The 22,548-nt window shown below is 42.0% G+C and overlaps 1 protein-coding gene across 1 annotated transcript; it reads left to right on the top strand.

Moving 5' to 3' along the window:
• Positions 1–4,772: 4,772 nt before the first annotated feature.
• On the top strand, positions 4,773–9,394 carry LOC138599877 (NXPE family member 3-like). Its single transcript, XM_069671632.1, has 5 exons — positions 4,773–5,144; positions 6,303–6,598; positions 6,865–6,935; positions 8,551–8,757; positions 8,841–9,394. The coding sequence occupies exons 1-5, from the start codon at positions 4,968–4,970 to the stop codon at positions 9,392–9,394; spliced, it is 1,305 nt and encodes a 434-aa protein (XP_069527733.1). The 5' UTR covers positions 4,773–4,967.
• The last annotated feature ends 13,154 nt before the right edge of the window (positions 9,395–22,548 follow it).

The following is a 22,548-nucleotide window of genomic DNA, read 5'->3' on the forward strand; positions in this document are numbered from 1 at the left end:
ATAACTATAAACCTGTGCAATGAGAGGGGAACGATGTGTACACTTCTACAATGATGATACAGGCTCACATTAATTTTACCATTACACACTGTAAAAGAAAATAGATTTAAAGAGCAAGCTACTTTGCCTTGTTGCTTTAGCTTAGCTTGCTGCATTTCTCTGGGGGGTAGCTTCAGTGCAGTTAAATGTAATAGAGTAACTTTTGGCTTAGCTCACTACATTTATAGCTTGTCCAACACAGTGTGTTTTATATACAAGTTTTATCTTTCCATGGTGTTATAAAAAAAACCCTCTGACTACGCCTTAAAAAAGAGGCGTAAGCAGCCATATGACTGAACGGTTTATTTATGCTCCATTGACTGACTGCCTGGAAATTAAACGAACAGAAAAAAACATCGAGATAAACTGAAGAATCAAACTAAGATTTCATCACTGTGTTCTCTCGGGATAAATCCGTGCTAAGGTAAGACCCATAATATTCCTTTGAGTTTCATTTTATGAACATTGTGGAAACTAAATCTTTTGAACAACCCTTCTCGTGTATGTGTATACTTTTTCGTTTTTCTGTACCAATTTGCTGCTTTGTACTGCTCCAATACATTTCAGAAGGAAAATCGTAATTTGTGCTCCATAACATTTACTGGGTTGGTTTGTTGATACTTAATAATTAATGTTATATCTGTTTATGCACCATAAGTCTTATAAATCTTCAAAAAATAGTCCTGCATTAAAAATGTTATTGAAATAAAGAAGTATTGGCATCAAAATATACTTAAAATACCAAAAATAAAAGCAGTCATAAAACAAAATGATCCATTTAAACTGTTTATATTATAGTGTATTTTTGTATTGTATTGATGCATTGATTTTGGGAAGCTACTAAAGACAAGGCTAATTAGAACTACTTAATGTATATGATCTTCAGCGATACATCCTTATTTATTTGTAGATTGTCTTTTGTATTTATCTTCACCTGCAAAGTAACTGAAACTTAAAAATGAATTTTGATGAATAAAAAGTACAGTTTTTAAAATCTGAAGTGTAGAAGTTTAAAGAAACAATTGGAAACACCTGAAGAACAAGAAAGTATAATTAATGACCTTAATGCCTGTATTTGTAGCCAGACTGCAGAAAACGTAACTCTAACTCTTGTAAAACCTGTAATACAAACTCCTGATAGTGACCTGACATTCCAGCCTGACTATTTCCTTTGTTGTCCTCGCTGAGGTGCAAGCATGCCAAACTTCGTCTCGTCTCTGTGTTATCACATGACATCATGTGCCTAACTGAAAGTGTCGATGGGACGTTTTGGTAATATGTGTTTTCATTTTTGTTTCCTCAAAAGTCAAGAGAACAACACTGCTAGACAACAGCAAAAATGTCCCCATAGAGCTTAATGGATCCGGCATTATGTTACCATAACATAGTGCAGGAAATGTAAGGGCATTAGGGCAGATGGGAAAAAGGAGGCCAATGGTAAAATCAACATCTTTCTTACACATTATTACAAAGACAATCTTTACACAATCAGAATAACTATATATCACCCCGCTCTGAAAAAAAGATAATGGCCTCGGCCATTTCCTAATATATAAGCAAACACACAAAGAGGGGCGTTCATATGGACTGTAACAATTAAGTTTTTATTATAAGCTTAACTAGGAGTGAGTTGCCAATTAGTTTTTTGTTGTATGTTTTAATTCAGAACCAGAGGAGGACTGATCCCCAAACATGGAGGTCAAAGGTTGTATAAGACACAAGTTCTGCAAAAACCTTCCAAAGTGCTGCTTCCTCTTCCTGGCTGTGTTTGTCTTCATCGCTATTCTTGGTTACCTGGACCTACTGAAGGTGAGAACTTGGTTTTCCTGGGAACACTTTAAAAGTGGACCTTGTATGAAATGTTGAATATTGGTCGGATTTCAGGCTACTCTTTTTAGCTGTGTTTAATGTGTCTCAGATAACGGTCACGTTTATGTTGCAAATAAATGCAATATGAGTTTCTTGGTAATTTTCTCTAAAAAAATCTTTTGTTGCAATTTTAAAACCATCGATGTGTTCCAAACTACTGGTTCCCATTTCTTCCCACTAAAAACACAAAATGAACAAATAGGTGACAAATATTGAAACTATTTACTAAAACCAAATGATGCCCAAAACACACTTCACAGTCAAGTCAAGTCAAATGTATTTGTATAGCACATTAAAACAATGTGAGCTGACCAAAGTGCTTCACAGGCAGTGGCACATCAAACTGTAAAAACACACAACAAATGATCACAAACAAATATATAAATGAAATAAAAAATAAGAGTTCTGATAAATATGAGAGAGCCGATCCATGAAGTGACTTCATAACAAGAAATACAATTTTAAAAATGAAATCAAAAATTGACAGGGAGCCAGTAGAGGGAGGCGAGTACGGGGGAGTAATGCTCAGGCTTTTATGTACCTGTTAAAGATCTGGCAGGTTTTATGCAGAGGTTTTTACACATGTTGACAGTGGGCCAAGTTCATGCCAGATCTGACTGGTGGAGTCAGAAGGGCCAAACAGAACTACTTCAGTAGTTTGGGATAACTAAATGCGATTTCTGTTGGACTTTAAGATACTCGTGAATTTGAATTTACTCTATTTGATAGAAACGATAAAATTTAACATAGTTCCAGTACAGAGCACGAAACTGATGTGTTGCATGAAGAGTTTATAGCTTTAGCTAATTTGAACTTTTGTCCCTAGTTGGGCCTTTACATATACAGTGTCATAAAAAAATAAAGCAGTCAGTATCATAAAAATACATAAAACTACGGATTTGAAAGTACAGTTAAAAGTATCTGGAGGATATATTTAAATATGACTTTTGTAGCGTGGTATCAGGATAGGCCTGATCCAGGCCTGACCTGGTCATTTGACCCCACCAGGAAGAGAGCTAGACCACTAGCTCTGTTCTGGGGACCAATAAAGTAAAGATTGTGTCCACAGGGGAAACTTTATAACTCTTCGTCTGCAGGACCAACATTCCACAGACACCAGATGAAGGACGTCACCTGATAAACCATGGGATTACAGTCGGTTAATGTTTGTCTTAGTTGATTAGCTGTGGGGAAATAAGGAACCACCGGCTTTGATCCAGGGACGGTGCTGAAGACCTCGCGTGTCCCTATTGCTCCAGCATTAGATCTGATTAGATCTGACTGCTCAAAATACAGACTCTAGTTCTCCCGGTGCTCAAGCCCCGGTGCTCGGACAGAATCTCAGTCCCGAACCCAGAAGACGCATTCAGCCTCCATCCGGCTCAGGCCGCAATGCGGGGCTGACCGGCATGTCATCATCTAGAGAGACCGAACCGGCCGTGCGGTGCCGCTCCGAGGGAACCCGGGTACAAGCCCCGGCATCAGAAGCTCCGAACCACTCCGACCTGACGCTCTCCACACGCCTCATCAGCAACGCGGTTGACCCTCCTCACCCTCCGAGGAGGTCTAACTTTGGTTTTACTGTATATTGGGGTTGATGCTTTAGTCACAGATTTGTTAGGAAGGTTAGGATAAGGTTTTGGGCGATATACCTCCTTATATCTCAGCTGCTACACTTCACTCCTTTGAACAGGTTTCAATCCATCTTTCATCATATTCTTCCTGTTATAATCATTTCACGTTCATCACCATATTTAGTTATCTCATGTATGTTTAGTAGTATTAGTCAATAAATTCTTCATTTATAAAGTACTGATTCAAGTGTCTTTGTGTGTGTGAAGTACTAAGCCTCTGTACACCGCGAAACGAACTCAATTCTAAACTGTAGCAACTTTCAGATTATGAGACTGAATTAAATAATTAGGTAATTAATTATATGTTTTCCCTGTTTTGTCAAAATTGGGTGGTGCCCCGTTAAATACCTATGATAGGTTAAGTCTTTTAATTAACTTTAAAGTTAACTTCTCGTCAATATAGAGTGCAGGCATTCTATGACGAGTCTAATTAATTATTAAATAATTAATCGACCGATTTACGCTACACTTTGGACTCTGCATCTAACTGCCCTGCTGTGTTCAAAGCTTATAATCCTTCCTGAACTATTTGCGTCACTTTACCTCAATCTCCCACGCTGTGATCTGCAAAGATTCATTGGGGGAATCAGTGAGATGTACTGGCTTTACTTAATGCTCCCCTGATCGTCAGAAAAACAAAGTGCCCAGTCTTTCTGCAGTGCAAAAAGGTGCAAAGTGCAAATAGCAGATTTGTTCACACCTGGCGTCCATATTGTATTAGTAGCACTTGTGGGCCTCTTGGACTTAAAATGGGGTGTGGTAAGATGCACCAACCACTGTTGGTGCTATGCCATAAGAAAGCGATTATATATGATTCATGTTATACGCAAAATACATCTTTGATTAATTAAGAGACTAAATATGTGCTTTACTGTGTGCCCAGATTTTGCGCCATAGAACAAGCAAAAGTGGAGCGGGTCCTAAATGCACTTGCGCCATGACCTACAAAGAACAAGAACTATTTAAGAGTGAATTCCAGCAGCTTACAACTAACAGATCAACGATTGTTACCATCCATAAATATTGTGTCATTTTGTTGTGTAGAGCAGAAAAAAATGTCCTTCTTGCCCTTTTTGTTTTATTTAGTTCATATGCTTTTCTTACAATTGGTTAAGGCATCTTTGTCACAATCTTTCTGTCTCAACCCCCTGCCAGTTAAAGTATGAAGAAACCTCCCCCATCAACCTCCAGGGAGCTACCACTGATCCTCAGAAGCATCATGGCTTCTGCACCTTCCAGCCACTGTCCTCTACAGACGCTGTAGAGGAACGCCTCATATTAGACTCGATTGCTTGGCCAGAAACTTCACTTTTGCCAGCTCCTCTTCCACTGAATCAGACAAGTGATCCTGCCCACAGCACCTTCACCATTCTCCCAGGGAAGAGGGAGGGGGGGCAGTGGCATGTAGGGGATCAGCTGGAGGTTATGATCCAAATATACGACTTTCAAGGTCAAGCCAAGAAGTCTGGAGGAGATGTCTTAATTGCACGGTTGCACAACAAGACACTTGGAGCAGGTGTGGCCGGGCAAGTGGTGGATCACCTCAATGGCTCCTACTCTGCTGTATTCTCTTTACTCTGGGAAGGAAGTGCACAGGTTGAGGTAATGCTAAAGGCTATCTCTTTAAATGTAATTGTTCTATAGGTGTTTAAAATATGTTATATAAACCTCTCCCCACTGACTTACTGTTGCTAACAAGTGTCAACTTCCAGAACCAATAAATTAAGTCATTGTGAAAATGCCAAAAACTGCAGTACCTCTAATGACCACTGGAGGCTGCCTCTACTAGCGAGCCAATCTCCACTGATCTCCATGTTAAATGCCCAAATTTACTACCCAAATAAACATGTTTACAGCTTGGTTCTTATGTTTTTAGACTCTTGACGATATTTCTTTAAACTATAGAGACTTAAAACAGGGTTTTAATGTTTAGGCTTTAATTAAGAGTATTCTTGTTTTGTTTCATGCAAATATCAATCAATTAATTGGCTAGTTGTGTAGTTAATGCACTATATGACTGCCCAAGAAGTCCTTGCTCCATTTTTTTTGGTGAGTGAATATCTAGTATAATTTTATTCAACTGTTAGCACTTACTAGCAGGTAACTGTGTCTGCACTTGCTTTACCTGGCTTGTTAGCTAGTCGAGTGTTTGTCACTGATTGATTTGTGGTGCCCCTACATAAATGTCAGGATTGTTTTTTGTCACTTAGAATGGCTGGCTGTAGTGGTAAGAGGACCAATTGTACTCGCTAACAAGAGGGTGCCAGGTTCATTTCTGTTGTGTTTAAGAACGTGCGGACCGCATCTCCAATTCACACACTTTACTTTATTGTGCTCTGCACATCACAACTCTGAAAAACCATTTTTTTCACCACTTGTTTCTGGCAGACTGTCGTAACTGCCATTAAACTACAGCCACGACCGGTGCCAATGTGGCTCATACACAACAATTTCATTCTGTGCTTAACTATTTAGTTTGCTAATCTATGAATTAGCCTTGGCCAGACAGTTTGTAATATAACTGTGATAACTCCTCGCTCCTCACTACTGACTCAAAAACAACAGCAATAAAAAACATTTATTCTCCTTCTTCTTATTTCTAATCACCAGCTGTAGTTTTTCTCACCTTAAAACTGTCAGTAGCACGTTAACAACTGTTGCTAGCTTCATGTAGCTAATCAGTAAACATTTGCTCTATGAAGTAAGCTGCCGGGTAACTTGACATGACTGAGTGAAAACTCTTGTTCTCTGTACTATCAGGTGACGCTGGTTCACTCTAGTGAGGCTGTCACAGTGCTGCGCAGGCTGACCAAAGAACAGCCTGATAGGATTTTCTTCAAGAGCCTCTTCCACTCAGGCTCAATTTCTCAAACTACCACCTGTAACGTCTGCCTACATGAAACCGGACAGCCGCTGTGCAACTTCACAGACCTCCATACGGGTGAGCCTTGGTTCTGCTACAAGCCAAAGAAGCTGAGCTGTGATGACAGGATTAACCACATGAAGGGAGGATTCACCAGAAAACTCAAGGCCACAGAGGATAAGCTTTTCCAAAGGTGAGGGAGGAGAGAGAAAAAACTTTTGTTTAGTTTCAATTATAATAAATATGTATATAATATTTACTTGCGTAAGAATAACAAACAAAATATTGTGAATCAATTCGTTGACTTTCAGTAACAAAGTAGATAGCATATCTTGAAAGTCCAACTAAGGAAGCAGAATTATTGAATATTAAATAATTTTCTTTAGATTAATAACATGACGTTGGTTTTACATGTTGAATGTGTGTATGAGATACTTTATTATGTGAGCTTTTCTTCAGGGGTGTCAACATGAAAGTCTTCATTCAGGCTTCAGGACCTGCTAACATCGCTGTTTTGCCACAAAGGAAAGGTAAAATAGGATCTTTCCTACCTTCACCTTTACCTATGATAACAATTCAAAACCTTATGTGCTAAAGACCATGAAAGTAAAAGTGTCAGTGGAAAAATTGCATACAACCTATCTCTGTATTGACGCCAGAGCAAAGTGTTGGCAGAAAAGAGTAGCTGTGTATCTAGTTACTCCGGAGTAATGATATCCCATAAAACCATAAAAACACAGCTCAAGAGCTAGAACTTTTTAGTACAAGTTAACAACTGCCAATGTTCTGCTTAAATGATGAACATTTTCATGTTAGCTTCAGTGCAGTGGTAACCAACCTTTTCCAAGCCAAGATCACTTCTCGTGTCCAAATATAGAACAAGATGTACCGTTCAGAAATATAGGAAATAAAAGTCCACACGTTTAAGTGCTGAATAATGCTGCCTCGTTTCTTTATTTATTTTACAACAACTAGCGCTCTGTAGTTGGGCTCATAGTTAGAGACACCTAGTCTCACACAGTCATTAAGGTGTCTTTTGCCCTGCTCACAAGTTCCCAGAAGTTGCCGTGCTTTGCCCTGGCTGGCAATTTAATATCACTTCGCAGTTCAAATATTTCCATATCCTCTCCATTCGGTAAGTAAAATGCATCCTGCAACTTCACAGACAACGCGTTGATGTCAACGGAAAGAAATAGATTCGTGATTAATCTGACAACGTCCTCCATGACATGCACTTCCTGAAAACACCTGTCAAATTCAGCTGTCACTTTATCCAAATGGCCACAGAATTGTTCATGTTTAGCTTCTCTCACATTCCTTGACAGCCTTTCTAAGTTTGGGAAGTGTGTCAGTCTCACATCTCTAAACTGAGAGGTCCACAGACCAACTCTGGCTTTGAAAGTATTGAAACTGACACTTATCATGTGTACCACCTTCTTGTCTTTACTCTGCAGTTCATAGTTAAGCTCATTTAGTTTGGTCATCAGGTCTGTCAGAAATCCCACATGTCCTCTGACAGTTCTTTGTGCTGCTCAATCCGTAACTCCAAAAAGGAGCGGATCTCTGGCAGCAGGTAAATAAGTCACTGACGTGCTTCACCGCGCCATCAGTTGTATGTTGTTGTCATGCACATACTGTTGGAACTCATTATAGATGTCCTCTCCTCTCCTCCTCCCCTTTAATGGCAAAAGTATGAGGAAATCTTCCTAAGATTCGTCAAATGGCAGTGAGAAGCATCCTTATGGCCACAGTAGCTGGGCCGAGAGGCACACTTGCAATCGCATTTTTAATACAATATGATGATCCCTCCACCTGGCCACTGGGTGTCTCTGTTTGGTGCGGGTTGTGTACGTGGCCTGTGTTGCAGGAGAGGTGTGTCCACTTTGGAGGGTTCATTAGCGTCATGAGTTGCAAGTGGGCCCGGTGCGCTCTGCCTGATAAAGACCTCCAAGATCTCTCTCTCGGTCTCTCTCTGGTTATCTGATGGGGCCGGTGGCAAGACACTGTTCCTTTGTCGTCTTGAGTTTTGTTTTGCATATCTACATTTACACGCATCCACAGACGCTCTACATACTGATAACACGTTATGTTATGTTTCTTCTCAGTAAAATATAAAATAACTCTTCCCACATCCTTTTCTCTCAGGTCAACCTGAGGTCAAGGAAAGCATTGGGAAGTCTGGAGTTTCTGGCTATTACTACCAGGGTGTGTGGAGAGCACTAGGTGGAATCAAAGTTCGCCAATTCAACACCACCTCTGCCGTCAATCAGTGTCTGAAGGGCAAGATTGTCCACCTGTATGGAGACTCCACCATCAGGCAGTGGTTTGAATACCTCAATGCTTTCCTACCAGGTAGCTGATCCACAGGGATTTCTGGAAACAGTTTTATTTTGTTTAAACCTCTGCTTAACCTCTCCACTCTGTACTACTTTCAGATGCCAAGGAGTTCAACCTGTACAGCTTTAAGCAAGTAGGACCTTTCATGATGTTGGACAATGCAAACAAATTCTTGGTAACATACCGCTGCCACGGTCCTCCTATTCGTTTTCGCAACGTCCCAATCAGCGAGCTGCATTACATTGCCAATGAAATAGATGGGGTAACTGGTGGCGACAACACTGTCATAGTTGTTGGCATCTGGTCTCACTTCAGTACTTTCCCAGTTGAGCTCTACATCCGACGCCTTCAGAGCATCCGCAGGGCAGTGGTGCGTCTGCTGAACAGGGCTCCAGGCACACTGGTTGTCATCAGGACTCCAAACCTTAAAGCTCTGACACTTTACGAGACGCTTACCAACAGTGACTGGTACTCGCTTCAGGAAAACAAGGTGCTCAGAGCCATGTTCAAGGGACTTGAGGTTCGTCTGGTGGATGCCTGGGAGATGACTCTGGCTCACCACCTGCCTCATAGCCTTCATCCACAACCTCCCATTATTAAGAATATGGTTGACATTCTCTTGTCCTACGTATGCCCCAAAAAGGGCAGCTAGATTTAGGTTCAAGGAGAGAGTTTGGGGAAATTCAAGCAAACATCCATTTCTTTAATTGAAAGTTTTTTTGTTCTCCTGTGTTTCTACTAAGTGCTAGATTTATCTTCAGCAGTCCATACATAAACTAAGTAGGTATGAATATTTTATTCTATTTTTAACCAGTGAATGTTGAGCACAAAAGTGACAAGGGCTGAAAATAGCTACAAGTTAACTTGGTTTTCATAAAAAAACACTGGTGAATGCTTGACACATTCAACTCCTGGAATGTAAATTTCTGGATCTGACAAGTAATTGACTCATCATGTCAATTCAGAATGGAAATATGGCCTGACTTAAACAGGTGGACTATTTGCAAGTACAGGCATTTCAGGAGACATTGGAAAAGGTCAGGGCTGATGATGTGATTTCAATAATCTTGAACATAGGGTTGACCAGTTCAGGAACATCAGCAACAAGCAGAAAGCCAGATCAGACACCCTGCTCAAGGAAAACAGAAGCCTACAGATGAGAGTAAGAAGGCTTTTTGATAAGTGACAGAATGAGAAACTAGCAATAAACGAAATTTTAAGGGGAACCTTAGGGACATTTTTTCATAGAGTTGAGTTCCTATGCAGGGCAGGAAGCGATAAGGGAATAAGGGAAGAGTGGACTTCACCGCTCCGTATATGCGTCCAACTACTTGGTGATAAAAGATCGGGGGTCTCATTTATAAAAGGGTGCGTAGAATCCATACTAAAAGTGTACCTATGGAGAAAACTCGGAATTGGCGTGTGGCAAAAATAATTCAGATTTATAAAACCATGCGCATGCTCATCTGCACGCAATGTTCCCCTTTTAAATCACAATCTACCTGGAAATGTGCGCACATGAATTAGCCTCTTATTGCGCCCTGTAGCGTGGCATCAGGATGGGCCTGGACCAGGCTTAACCTGGTCAGTTTACCTCCATCTGGAAAAGAGCTAAACCTCTAGCTATTAGTCAAGATGATAAAAATGGAATGGAATCAAGGGGTGGGTGGGGGGTTACAACCTCTCTTTTATTGGACCAAAAGGGACCAACATTCCACAAAGACCAGATGAAGGACACCATTCAATAAACCTGTGGGACATTTAATGTTTGCATTGACATTAGTATGTGGGCGATAAGTAACTAAATGCTTTGATCCAAGGACTGTGGACAACAGGGACGAGTCACACCTCAGATCCCTGGGGATTGAAAGACTTTGCGGGTCACTTATCTGCTCCCCCCCCGTCATCCTGTGTTAATTGTTGTTCATGCTCATCATTATTCTTCATTTATCACGTGTGTTTCAGCAGTTGAGTTCATAAATTCTTCATTTATAAAGAACTGGTTTAAATGTTTTGTGTGTATGAAGTACTAAACCTCTGTACACCGCGCAACAAACTCAATTTTGTTGCACACTTCAGGTAATGAGTCTGTTAAAATAATCAGGTAACAAATTGTAAACTTTGTTCCCTGCTTTGACAAAATAGGGTGGTGCCCTGATAAATACCTATGTGAAGGAAATTTTAATGTTAACCTGTTTGATCATGTGTTTAAATTTCTTTAATATTACGGAGTTAATAATCATGGTATAATCAGCTAACGTTAATTTTAAGGATATGTATTGTCTACTCCTCTCCAGGGTCTTGTGCATGATTTACTGTTGCTCCTTCTGTCTTAGAGAGATAGTTGGTGGCCTTGTCTGGGGCGGAGAGCTCCAGGGCAAGGGGTAAACTCTAGATAGTCAGGCGCTTCAGCTAAAGTCATAACAATAACACCTTACTTTGTCTCTGTGAGAGGGAGTTCTTTCTGTAATGTACAACATACACTGTGAACCTTGATTCTGTGTCAGTCAGCTAGACAGCTGCATTCTGTGTAGTACTGGTCTGACCCAGCTCAAGTTGTTAATTGTTTTTACTCATCTTTTAATTTTCTTCAATTTAATGACATCAAAAGACAACTTTGTTTCCCTAAGAACTTTATTGGTCTCGTCATCAGAAATTGCCAACACAACCTACAATAGGTTAAATCTTTTAATTATAGTTAAACTTTAATTTCCAATAGTCAAAATAGAGTGCAGGCATTCTACCACTAATTAATTATTTAATAATTCATTGACTAAATTAAATATGTTCACAGAAACAACATTAATTACTTCATATTATTACTGAAAGTTTGCGTCAATCCAAGGTCTCCACGCTCCAGGATCTTATTTAATAGAAGTTTGCTGAAACTCCATCCGTCCATCCATCTATCCATTATCTTCCGCTTATCCGGGGCTGGGCGCGGTGGCAGCCTACTCATGTGACCTAGGCGTCCCTCTCCCCAGCAACATTTTCCAGTTCGTCCTGGGGGATTCCGAGGCATTCCCAGACCAGACGGTATATATAATCCCTCCAGCGAGCTCTGGGTCTGTCCCGGGGTCTCCTCCCAGTTGGACATGCCAGGAAAACCTCCAAAGGGAGGCGCCTAGGAGGCATTCCAACCAGATGCCCGAACCACCTCAACTGGCTCCTTTTAGCGCGAAGGAGAAGCGGCTCTACTCCGAGCTCCCCCCGGATCTCCGATCTCTTGACCCTATCTCTAAGGCTGAGCCCAGACACCCTCTGAAGGAAACTCATTTCGGCCGCTTGTATCCACGATCTCATTCTTCCCAACTATACCTATGGACCTATGGTCACTACCCAAAGCTTGTGACCATAGGTGAGGGTTGGAACGTAGATCGACTGGTATACAGAAAGCTTTGCCTTCAGGCTCAGCTCCCTCTTCACTACCACGGTCCGGTACAATGCCTGTATTGCTGCTGATGCTGCACCAATCCGCCTGTCATCTCACAATCCATTTTACCCTCACTCTTGAACAAGACCCTGAGATACTTAAACTCCTTCACTTGAGGTAAAGACTCACTCCCCACCCGCAGGAGGCAATCCACCGGTTTCCGGCAGAGAACCATGGGCTCAGACTTGGAGGTGCTGACTCTGACAGGACAACATCATCTGCAAAAAGCAGAGATGAAATCCTGAGGTCCCCAAACTGGACACCGTCCTCCCCCCGGCTGCGCCTTGAGAACCTGTTCATGAAAATCACAAACAGGATCAGTGACAAGGGACAGCCCTGGCGGAGGCCGACACGCACTGGGAACGTGTTTGACATTGTGCCAAGGATGTGGACACAGCTCTCACTTTGGTTATACAGCGATCAAATGGCTCGTACCAACGGCCCCGGTACCCATACTCCCGCAGTACCCCACACAGGACCCCCTGGGGGACACAATCATAGGCCTTCTCCAAGTCCACAAAGCACATGTAGACTGGATGAGCAAACTCCCATGCCCCCCTTAGCAGCCCTGCCAGGGTAAAGAGCTGGTCCACTGTCCCCCTTTTAGAAAATGGGAACCACCACCCCAGTCTGCCATTCCGCAGGTACTGTCCCAGACCTCCACGCGACATTGAAGAGGCGTGCCAGAACTTCTTTGAAGCCAACCGAAAGTCCTTCTCCATAGCCTCCCTGAACTCCTCCCACACCCGGGTTTTTGCTTCCGCAACCACAGAAGCTGCAGCCCTTCTGGCCACTCAGTACCCATCTGCTGCCTCCGAAGACCCCTGGGCCAACCAAGTCCGAAAGGCCTGACCTGGTCATTTGACCCCACCAGGAAGAGAGCTAGACCGCTAGCTCTGCTCTGGATCAAAGTAGACACTAATGGAATCCAGGGGGGGTTTACAACCCTCTCCCCCATTTGTTTCTACAGAGTCAGGAGGTAGACCTTGGGACAACCTCCAATAAACTACAATGATTGTCGTTGTTTAAATGTTTGCATTTTGAATAGTATGGTGAGGATAAGTAACCAAATGCTTTGATCCATGGACTGTGAACAATAGGGACGAGTCACACCTCAGATCCCTGGGGCTTCAAAGAGTTTGTGGGTCACTTATCTGCTTTCCCCCCTCTCCCTCACACAGACAGGAGAAGGGAGGGGTGAAACAGAGCTAACTCAGGACAGAGAAAATGTTGATTCATCAATGTGGCTCTTTTATTTGGTTTTAATAGTCTGTAAACACACACACATATATATATGCACACACATATCCACACATATACATTCACATATAAATGTGTGTTCACCATGACATGTTTATTGCGGAATTAACTATTACTTTCATGAACTATTTATTTAATCTAATTCTGTGTATCATAACCCAGCGATGTTTGGAGTCTACACGCAGCTGAGAGTCCAGAGGTATCGAATATGGGGGGGGTTATATTGATGAGATTAAGTTTAAGTTTATGAAGAAATAGTTTATTTGATAAGAAAGTTCCGGAGGCAGGAGTGGTCAACTTTGCACCATTGTGATTGGACACTGCCCTCAGGAGAAGAGACCCTTTAAATAAGAGACGACACCCCAAGATCTCTCTCTTACTTTTCTCTCTTTTCACCCTTCGCGTTCCTGCATCCTCTCTGACCCGGCAGCTGATGAGCGCCACCCCCTCCTCTCCGGACTTTCCTTCCTTATCTTCTAAGTTTTGCCCCGCGAGAAGGCCCAGATCCTGTGTGCGCCTTGCCGCGCTGAAGACCTTGCGAGTAGACATTGCTCCAAGTAAACTTCAAGCTGTACTAGCCCTGTGTTCCAAGAACTGAAGACAACAGCTCTCTTTTTGCTCCAATCCTTGCGCTCTGACAAGCCTCAAACTCAGAGACCAGAAGACGCACCTAGCCTCCATCCAGTACCAGTCACAACACGGAGTGACCTGCACATCGTCATCAAGAGAGACCGAACTGGCCGTGCGGTGCCGCTCCGAGGGATGCTCCCCGGGTCTAAGCCCAGGGCACCTGAAGCTCCAGGCCAGGCCGGTCCGACGGCCTTCACACGCCTAACCAACAGCGCGGTTGACCATATCCTCCATCAGAGTAGGTCTAAGTTTGCTTTACTGTATATCGGAGTTGATGTGGTAGTATTAAGGGTATTAAGGGATAGAACTTTAGCAAAGATACCTCCCAATATCTCAGCTGCTGCACCGTGCTCCCTTCACAGGTTTCATTTTCCGTCCATCTTTGATCATATTCATCCTGTTATTAATCGTTTTCATGTTCATCACCATATTTAGTTATCTCGTGTATGTTAAGTAGTATTAGTTAATAAATTCTTCATTTATAAAGATCTGCATTATGTGTTTTGTGTACGTGAAGTACTAAGCCTCTGTACACCGCGAAACGAACTCAAGTCTAGACTGTAGCAACCTTCAGATTATGAGATTGAATTAAAATAATTAGTTAACTAATTATATTTTTTCCCTGTTTTGTCAAAATAGGGTGGTGCCCCATTAAATACCTATGATAGGTTAAGTCTTTTAATTAAGGTTAAAGTTAACTTCTCGTCAATATAGAGTGCAGGCATTCTATGACGAGTCTAATTAATTATTAAATAATTAATCGACCGATTTACGCTACAGTATTTTGGTGCCCCGTGTGAGGCCGCATTCACAAGCTTTTATATGTCATACACACAAAAATCACTTTTATTTAACAATCAAAGCGACTTCAAGAGCTGTGTTGCGCGTTACATGGTGAGACTGAGTGCTGAGCTGTTACCATAGTAACCAAACAAACCGAGAGTCAGCTGGAGCTACGTCACAATCAGCTGAGAGCAATAACAAAGTCCGCTGTTAAGAGCCAGTAACTCATAATATTTATTTAGACACGCCAAAATTAAGTCGTTGAACTAATTAAGTGACCCAGTCTGACTTGATTACAAGTTACCGATCTGTTGAATGTTTATTCACCTTGTGTAACTTATTGAGAGTGATCACTGTGTGATTTTGCATGCATTGTCAGTTGTTGGGAGTCCCCTGCACTGTAACCTGTTAATAGGCCTAAGAGCTGTTAACCCTCGTACCACGAAGTGTCTGGACGTGCGGACAAACGCTCAACCTCCATGCTAAAGCACTAGCGTAGCTAACTAGTTTCTTTGCAAGTCGTCCCAACACGGTGGAAGGATTTATTCTCTGCGCATGTTTAAAGTGCGTCAGAAAGGAATTGAGACTTAGTCACTGTACATTTGAGTTGGGTGTGGTGCTGCATACTGTCTCGTTCACGTTAACACCAGCGCGGTGTTGAGCGTCTTTGTAAGCTAAGGTAGGCTAAAGCTGTTAGCTATCGTTTAAAGCTTTATACACAAACAAGCTTAAAGGCTTGGGCGGAATACTGAACTTTGACAGGAATCGCCATCTTGAATTGTGGGTGTCACCCCCGGAAACTGATCAATCTCCCGCCGGGGAGGCAGTTAGGTAGGTCCACAGCGAGCTCCCCCTGCTGTTACGAAAGCAGCATTTGTTGTGCTCATTAGCTTTAGCTGTTAGCCGCTAACCAGAGGCCCTTCCGGTGTTTATTGATCGCAAGCTTCCCCTTTGCTGCCACGGAGATAGCATATGTTTTGCTAATTAGCTTAAGCTGTTAGCTGCTAACTGTAGCTGCTAAGCTAAACTCAGTTTAAATGCTTTCCCTTATGTGCTAAATGCTACATTAGCGCGGCTTAATGTACCATTCTTGCTCTGTTTCTATTTAACGCTGTTTGAGTGTTTCTGCTGCCCAAAATCCTCTTGTTGCGCATCTGGTTCACTGCAAAGTAAAAGTTTACTGTGTTTGTGGGTGCCATCCCACTCTGCCTGCGGTCACGTGATTGTGTTACCTTTCAGTCTAGTGTAAAGAGAATAAGCGCCCCCTCATGAGTAGTTAGCACTACTGCATGAAGTAAGTACCATTGGTTACCTGTTGACACTTTTAATCAATTAAACTTGATAACAATAATAGTTAACTTGCTTTTAAGTATCAAGTTTGATTCATTAATTGTTTTATTTAAGCTTTATTTGATTAATTTATCAGCTTAATCTAATGTAACTAGTATAAACAGATAATGACACATTTATGAACGTTTCAGTTCAATACAAACAAACAAAACATTTAAGCCACTATAACTGTTTTCCACTTTTATTATTTACATAATTTAAGTAAGAATTCAGCTTCATTAAAACAAACCCTTAAAGTATTGACAGGTAGTGAATCAGAACGCCCTGCCTTATAGTACTTTATAAACCACATCATCACGCTTCCTCCTTCAATTCAATAATAGCACTATTTGTTTAAACCTACCTAGAATTGAATTAATCAGTCAATTACAATTATAGTTAGTAATTAATTATTACAAGGAGAATTGATTACAATTACAATTATTAATTGATGTGAGCATGTGATGGAGAGAGAGAGGAAAGAGCAGCACAAATCTCAAAATGCCATGCTATATATTTAAAAAAAATATATATATATATATATTATATGTATATACTTAAAAGTGTATGATGTAGTGTAAAGTGTAAAAGTTACTTTTACATACTTCATTTTACATACTCAATGATTACTTTTGATGTTTTTTTAAAATAGTGTTCTGTCATCGACCATTTAGACTTAGACTTAGACTCAACTTTATTGATCCCTTTGGGATGACTCCCTCTGGGAAATTCAGTCTCCAGCAGCTTATACAGTACAATACAATAGGAAAGAATCAGCACACAGAGGGTAAAAAATAAAGATCAAAATATATATATCTATCGATATATATATATATATATATATATATATATATATATATATATAAAAAGTACAAAATTAGATAACAAAATATATAAAATATACACTCTTAGAAAATGTACAAGTAAACAGTGGGTAATAGTTCAATTAAACTAAATTAGGTTATTGCACTGTGGTATTAGGTTATTGCACTGTGGTGAGAGATTATTGCACATTGACAGATTTTTATTGCACATATGACCCTTTGAGAAATAAATAAATATTACTATTGAATAAAGGAGGATAACTACTATTAACTTTGTGAGGTGAATTAGTGGCTACCGCTTGTGAGAGAGTCTGTCCCTGTTACCTCCTCCCCCTAAGTGAGGAGTTGTACAGCCTGATGGCATGAGGGGCAAAGGAGTTCTTCAGTCGGTTAGTCCTGCACTTTGGAAGGAGCAGTCTCTCACTGAACAGGCTCCTCTGGTTGCTGATGACGGTGTGCAGAGGGTGGCTGGCATTGTCCATAATGTCCAACAGTTTGTTTAGTGTCCTTGTCTCTGCCACCGTCACCAGAGGGTCCAGCTTCATGCCGATCACAGAGCCGGCTCGCCTGATCAGTTTATCCAGTCTGGATGTGTCCTTCTTGGATGTGCTGCCTCCCCAGCACACTACAGTGTAAAAGAGGACACTGGCAACCACAGACTGGTAAAACATCCGCAGCAGTTTGCTGCAGATGTTAAAAGACCGCAGTCTCCTTAAGAAGTACATCCTGCCTTGTGTCTTCCCGTACAGGTGGCTGGTGTGTGTTGACCAGTCCAGTTTGTTGTCCAGACACAGCCCGAGGTATTTGTAGGAGTCCACACTCTCCACCTCAGCTCCCTCTAGTAGGACTGGTCTCGGCTTCGGTCTGGACCTCCCAAAGTCTATGACCAGCTCCTTTGTCTTAGAGGTGTTGAGCTCTAGGTGGTTTGTGCGGCACCAAGCAGCAAAGTCCCCCACCAGACTCCGATACTCCTCCTCTCTGTCGTCCCTGATGCATCCAACGATGGCTGTGTCATCGGCGTACTTCTGTATGTGACACAGCTCTGAGTTGTGACAGAAGTCCGAGGTGTACAGGGTGAAGAGAAGAGGGGCCAGCACTGTGCCCTGGGGGGCTCCAGTGCTGCTGACCACAGTGTCAGACGTGGTGTCCTTCAGCCTGACGTACTGTGGCCTGTCGGTGAGGTAGTTGGATATCCAGGCCACCAGGTGGGGGTCCACTCCCATCCGGTTCAATTTATCCCGAAGCATAGGGGGGTGAATGGTATTAAAGGCGCTGGAGAAGTCCAAGAAGAGAATCCTCGCTGTGCCTCTCCCCTTATCCAGATGGGAGTGGACTCGGTGTAGTAGGTAGAGGATGGCATCCTCCACACCAACACCTGGCTGGTAGGCGAACTGCAGGCTGTCCTGACATCCGGATCAGGTCGGATTGGTGAAGGGCAGGACCTTCTCAGATAGCCTCAGACGCCTCTTACACTTAGGGCCCTGTCGTACACCCAGTGCAAAGCACCAGAGCGCACTGCACAAGTGTCACTGTCACGCCCAGCACTCACGCAGTATCGGCATTATGGGTGGGCCTTATGGGGCCAATCCCACCCAGTCAGGTCATTTTGCCCCATGATGAAATTGAAGAAGGTGAGGGTCATTGTGCCCCGTGATGAAATTGAAGAAGGTGAAATAAAGTAGTTATTTTTGTATGTAAATATATACAACATATTGTCCATTAAAGATTGATAATAATTATCATGCATAGGCGCTGTCTGCAAAATGATCTTTGGTTGAAAACAGCCGATCGAAATGCTGAGCTTGACACAGGTGGAGGGGCTTTCACCCTGCGCAGGCCGGGTTTGATCCAACTTTCACCACCAAAGGCTTCAGGGACTGGAAGCATACTGTGGAGACCAATAAGGGACTTAACAGGCATGCAACGTCAAAGGAACATTTGACGTTTTACAGCATGTAGAGGGAATGACAGATGCATAGAAACAAAGGTAATGAAATGTCAACGCTAGTTAACGCAGACCAACTTCAGAAAAATCTGGACTACATCTCCAGTTTAATTGATGTAGTGGACTTCCTGGTTTCTAATCTGTTGCCATTGAGGGGTGTAATCAAGGCATTTGATGACATGTCTGAAGGAGGAAGCGGGCTGTTTCTGACACTACTTGACTTCAGCATCCAAAAGGACCCCCAGTTGGCCCAAATTGTGAAGTCGATCCCACGAAACGCCACTTATACTAGCTACGAGATGCAGAACGAACTAATAAGTATAATGAGCAGTGTTGTGAAAGAGGCAATCGTGGAGGAAATTGGGGATTCATGGTTTACAATCAAAGTATATTGAACACGAGATCCCACTGGAACAGAAAATATCTCCATTGTTATTCGTTATGTTCATGAAGAGACACCGGAGATAACTGAACCACTGCTTGACCACTGCAGATTCAGGTGACACCCAAGCGATTACAAGCATTGTGCTTAACGAGCTAACCAAGGCAGGTCTGGATCCGTCCAAAATGTTAAGTCAAGTGTATGACAGTGCCTCTGTGATGTCAGGGAAGCATGGAGGTGTTCAGTGGCTTTTACAGAACAAACTAGGCCAGGAGGTACCCTGGAGTCCACTGCCTGAACCATCAATTGCACATTGTAGTTGTGCATGCATTGCATTCATTTCAACAACAGTGTGGACCTTGGTACGCCTTCAGTGGAAGGAGGGTGAACGTTTTCTCTGCGCCTTATGTTTTGCTTATTGTTGGAGTAATTACCCTGTAGGGGAGACCGGGGTATCTTGTCACACGGGCAAGTTGTCACATTGTTAATATTTTTATCATAAGAGGGTGCTACTTAAAAGTTGAATATTAGTTTTGTGCATCTATGTCATGTCATGACATCATCTGATGTCATATCCTGTCTGTGACAAGCAAAGCACACTGACTTAACTCAAGTGAGGACTGATTTACCATTTCTCACATTCTAAAGTAAAAAAATTTAACTTTTTTTTTTTTAATCTTCTTCTAGTTAAAAATCTTCACTATTATATATATGTACTTGGTAGAGGATAGAATGAAGTGTCTTGTTATACTTTACATAGACAGAGAGTCTGCTTGTGAACTGTTGTCATATGTAATTTAGAATTTTGTGAATGTGTTTTTAAAGAAAGGAAGCAAGGAAGGAAGGAAAAAAGGAAGGAAGGGAGAAGAGATGGTCAGGAATTATATATTGCACCAGTGAAGGAGGCACTTCTTGCCTGCCTTGCCTGTGCCTGCCTTTTACCTTTTTACAAGTTAAAAAAGTAAAAGGCAGGCACAAGGTAAAGATAAGAAGAATCTATTCCAAAAGAAATGTGGGGGAACCAAATTTAAAAATCTATCTAAAAACAAATCTAAAACACCAAAGAAGGCAGTTATAAAAGGAAAGACTTGAGATGCATCCAATGAAGATGAGTGCCTGTGCCTTGTTTGTATGGAGCCATTTGCAAACAGCCGTCCAAGATAGACTTGGGTCGCAGTGCCACGGCCATGTTCCAGGATTGATTTAAGATCAATGATTAATCAATCTTTTTTTCTATAGCTGAATTTAAATCTAGTATGACATCCTATCCAACATAGTGTGACAACTTACCCACTGATGGGGCAAGCTGTCACATGTGCACACTCACTATTTATATGCATATAACTCTGTACTGAATTAAGAAATGAACATTAAATGAATACAAAATATATGCCTGAGACATTATTCTTTCATTTAGTATGCGGTTTTTAACACTATGATGTATTGATCCCAAGATACACCGCTCAAAAAAATTAAGGGAACACTTAATCGTCACAGTATAACACCAAGTCAGTTAAACTTCAGGGATATCAATCTGTCCATTTAGGAAGCACAAGTGATTGTGAATCAATTTCAACTGCTGTGGTGCAAATTAAAGAGACAACAGGTGCAATGGAGAGGCAAAAGCAAGACAACCCCCAAAAAGGGAATGGTTTTGCATGTGATGGCCACAGACAGTTGCTCTCTCCTGATACTTCCTGACTGATTGTTCTTTAGTTTTGTGTACTGCTAGTGTCCTTGTCACTACTAGTAGCATGAGGCGGTACCTGCCGCCCAATCAGGTTGCACAGGTAGTCAAGCTCCTCCAGGATGGCACATCCATACATGCGGTCGCAAGACGGTTTGCTGTGTCTCCCAGCACAGTCTCAAGAGCATGAAGGAGGTACCAGAAGATTGGTTCTTATATGAGGAGAGCTGGACAGGGCCGTAGAAAGATATCAACCCAGTAGCAGGAGCGATATTTGCTACTGTGTGCGAGGAGGAACAGGTGGAGCACTGCCAGAGTACTACAAAATGACCTCCAGCAGGCTACTGGCTTGCAAGTTTCTGACCAAACTGTCAGAAACCGACTCCTCATGTGGAGGGTGAGTGTGCTGAGTGTGTAGGCAGTTCCTGGATTATGAAGGCATTGATGACATTGACTGGCCCTCTCGTTCCCTTGACCTAAATCCAATTGAGCACCTATGGGACATTATGTATTGGTGCATCAGACACCACCAAGTACCGCCACAGACTGTCCAGGAGCTCACTGATGCCCTGATCCAGGTCTGGGAGGAGATCCCCCAGGACACCATCCGCCAACTCATCAGGAGTCAGGAGTCTATGCGAGCTCGCGGGGGCCATACACACTACTGAGTCACATCATGAGTTGCCATGATGACATTCACGCAAGTTGGATCAGCCTGTGATTTCATTTTTTTGATCTTTGATTTCGGGTGTGATTTGAATCCAACCCTCAATGGGCTGATGATTTTGGTTTCCACTGACCGTTGTTAGATCATTTTGTTCTCAACAAATTATGCAATGAACATCAGTAAAAATTTTCAACTTGAATTATACGTTCATCAAGATCTGATGTTTGATTTAAGTGTTCCCTTAAGTTTTTTAGCAGTGTAAGTTAGTATTTGTTAAGCCTCTGCTGTGTGCAGTTAAGATTTTTTCCTCTTCCCCTCGTAAGTTTGCGTACAAAAATGGCAATTAAAGTTTAATTAAACAAGTAAATACAACACATACATATGAGTTAGTAATTGTTCCTTCTGCTGTGTGCAGTTAAGGTTTTCTTTTTTCCCTCCGACTTTCACTTAGAAAAGAGGCGATTTAAGTTGAAATGAATTGGTAAATAAAATGCATGAATATAAGTTAATGATTGTTCCACTTGCTTTGTGCAGTGAAGGTTTTCTTTTCTATTCCCCCAAGGGGGATATTTTGAAAGCGCGCAGCGCAAGTGTCATTTCTATTTTCCATTGATCTTGTGCCCACGTTAGAAGCCATGGGCGTGTTGGTCTTTAAATGAGGTGTGGTCAGGCAAAAGGGTGGCGCGTTGCTATCTTGAGGACGAAGAAAGCGACTGCGCCCTAGACCAACAAAAACCTGGTCTAAAGTCTAAATTCTATAGCGCAGTCTGTCTCTGCTATTTAGAGGGCGCATTATGGACATACATCGAAGAGTTCACAACACAAGTCTGTGCTTGTTACACACGAGGACACACAGCAGACCTTTG

This window comes from Semicossyphus pulcher, unplaced genomic scaffold, assembly GCF_022749685.1.
Source record: "Semicossyphus pulcher isolate SPU_LCO1_2020_fin unplaced genomic scaffold, fSemPul1.0.p SCAF_20, whole genome shotgun sequence".
Lineage (NCBI taxonomy): Eukaryota > Metazoa > Chordata > Actinopteri > Labriformes > Labridae > Semicossyphus > Semicossyphus pulcher.

Coding starts and splice junctions, on each gene's coding strand:
- LOC138599877 (XM_069671632.1), top strand. CDS start 4,968: ATGATCCAAATATACGACTTTCAAGGTCAAGCCAAGAAGTCTGGAGGA. Junction 5,145..6,302: donor AAGGAAGTGCACAGGTTGAG/GTAATGCTAAAG, acceptor CTGTACTATCAG/GTGACGCTGGTTCACTCTAG. Junction 6,599..6,864: donor GAGGATAAGCTTTTCCAAAG/GTGAGGGAGGAG, acceptor GCTTTTCTTCAG/GGGTGTCAACATGAAAGTCT.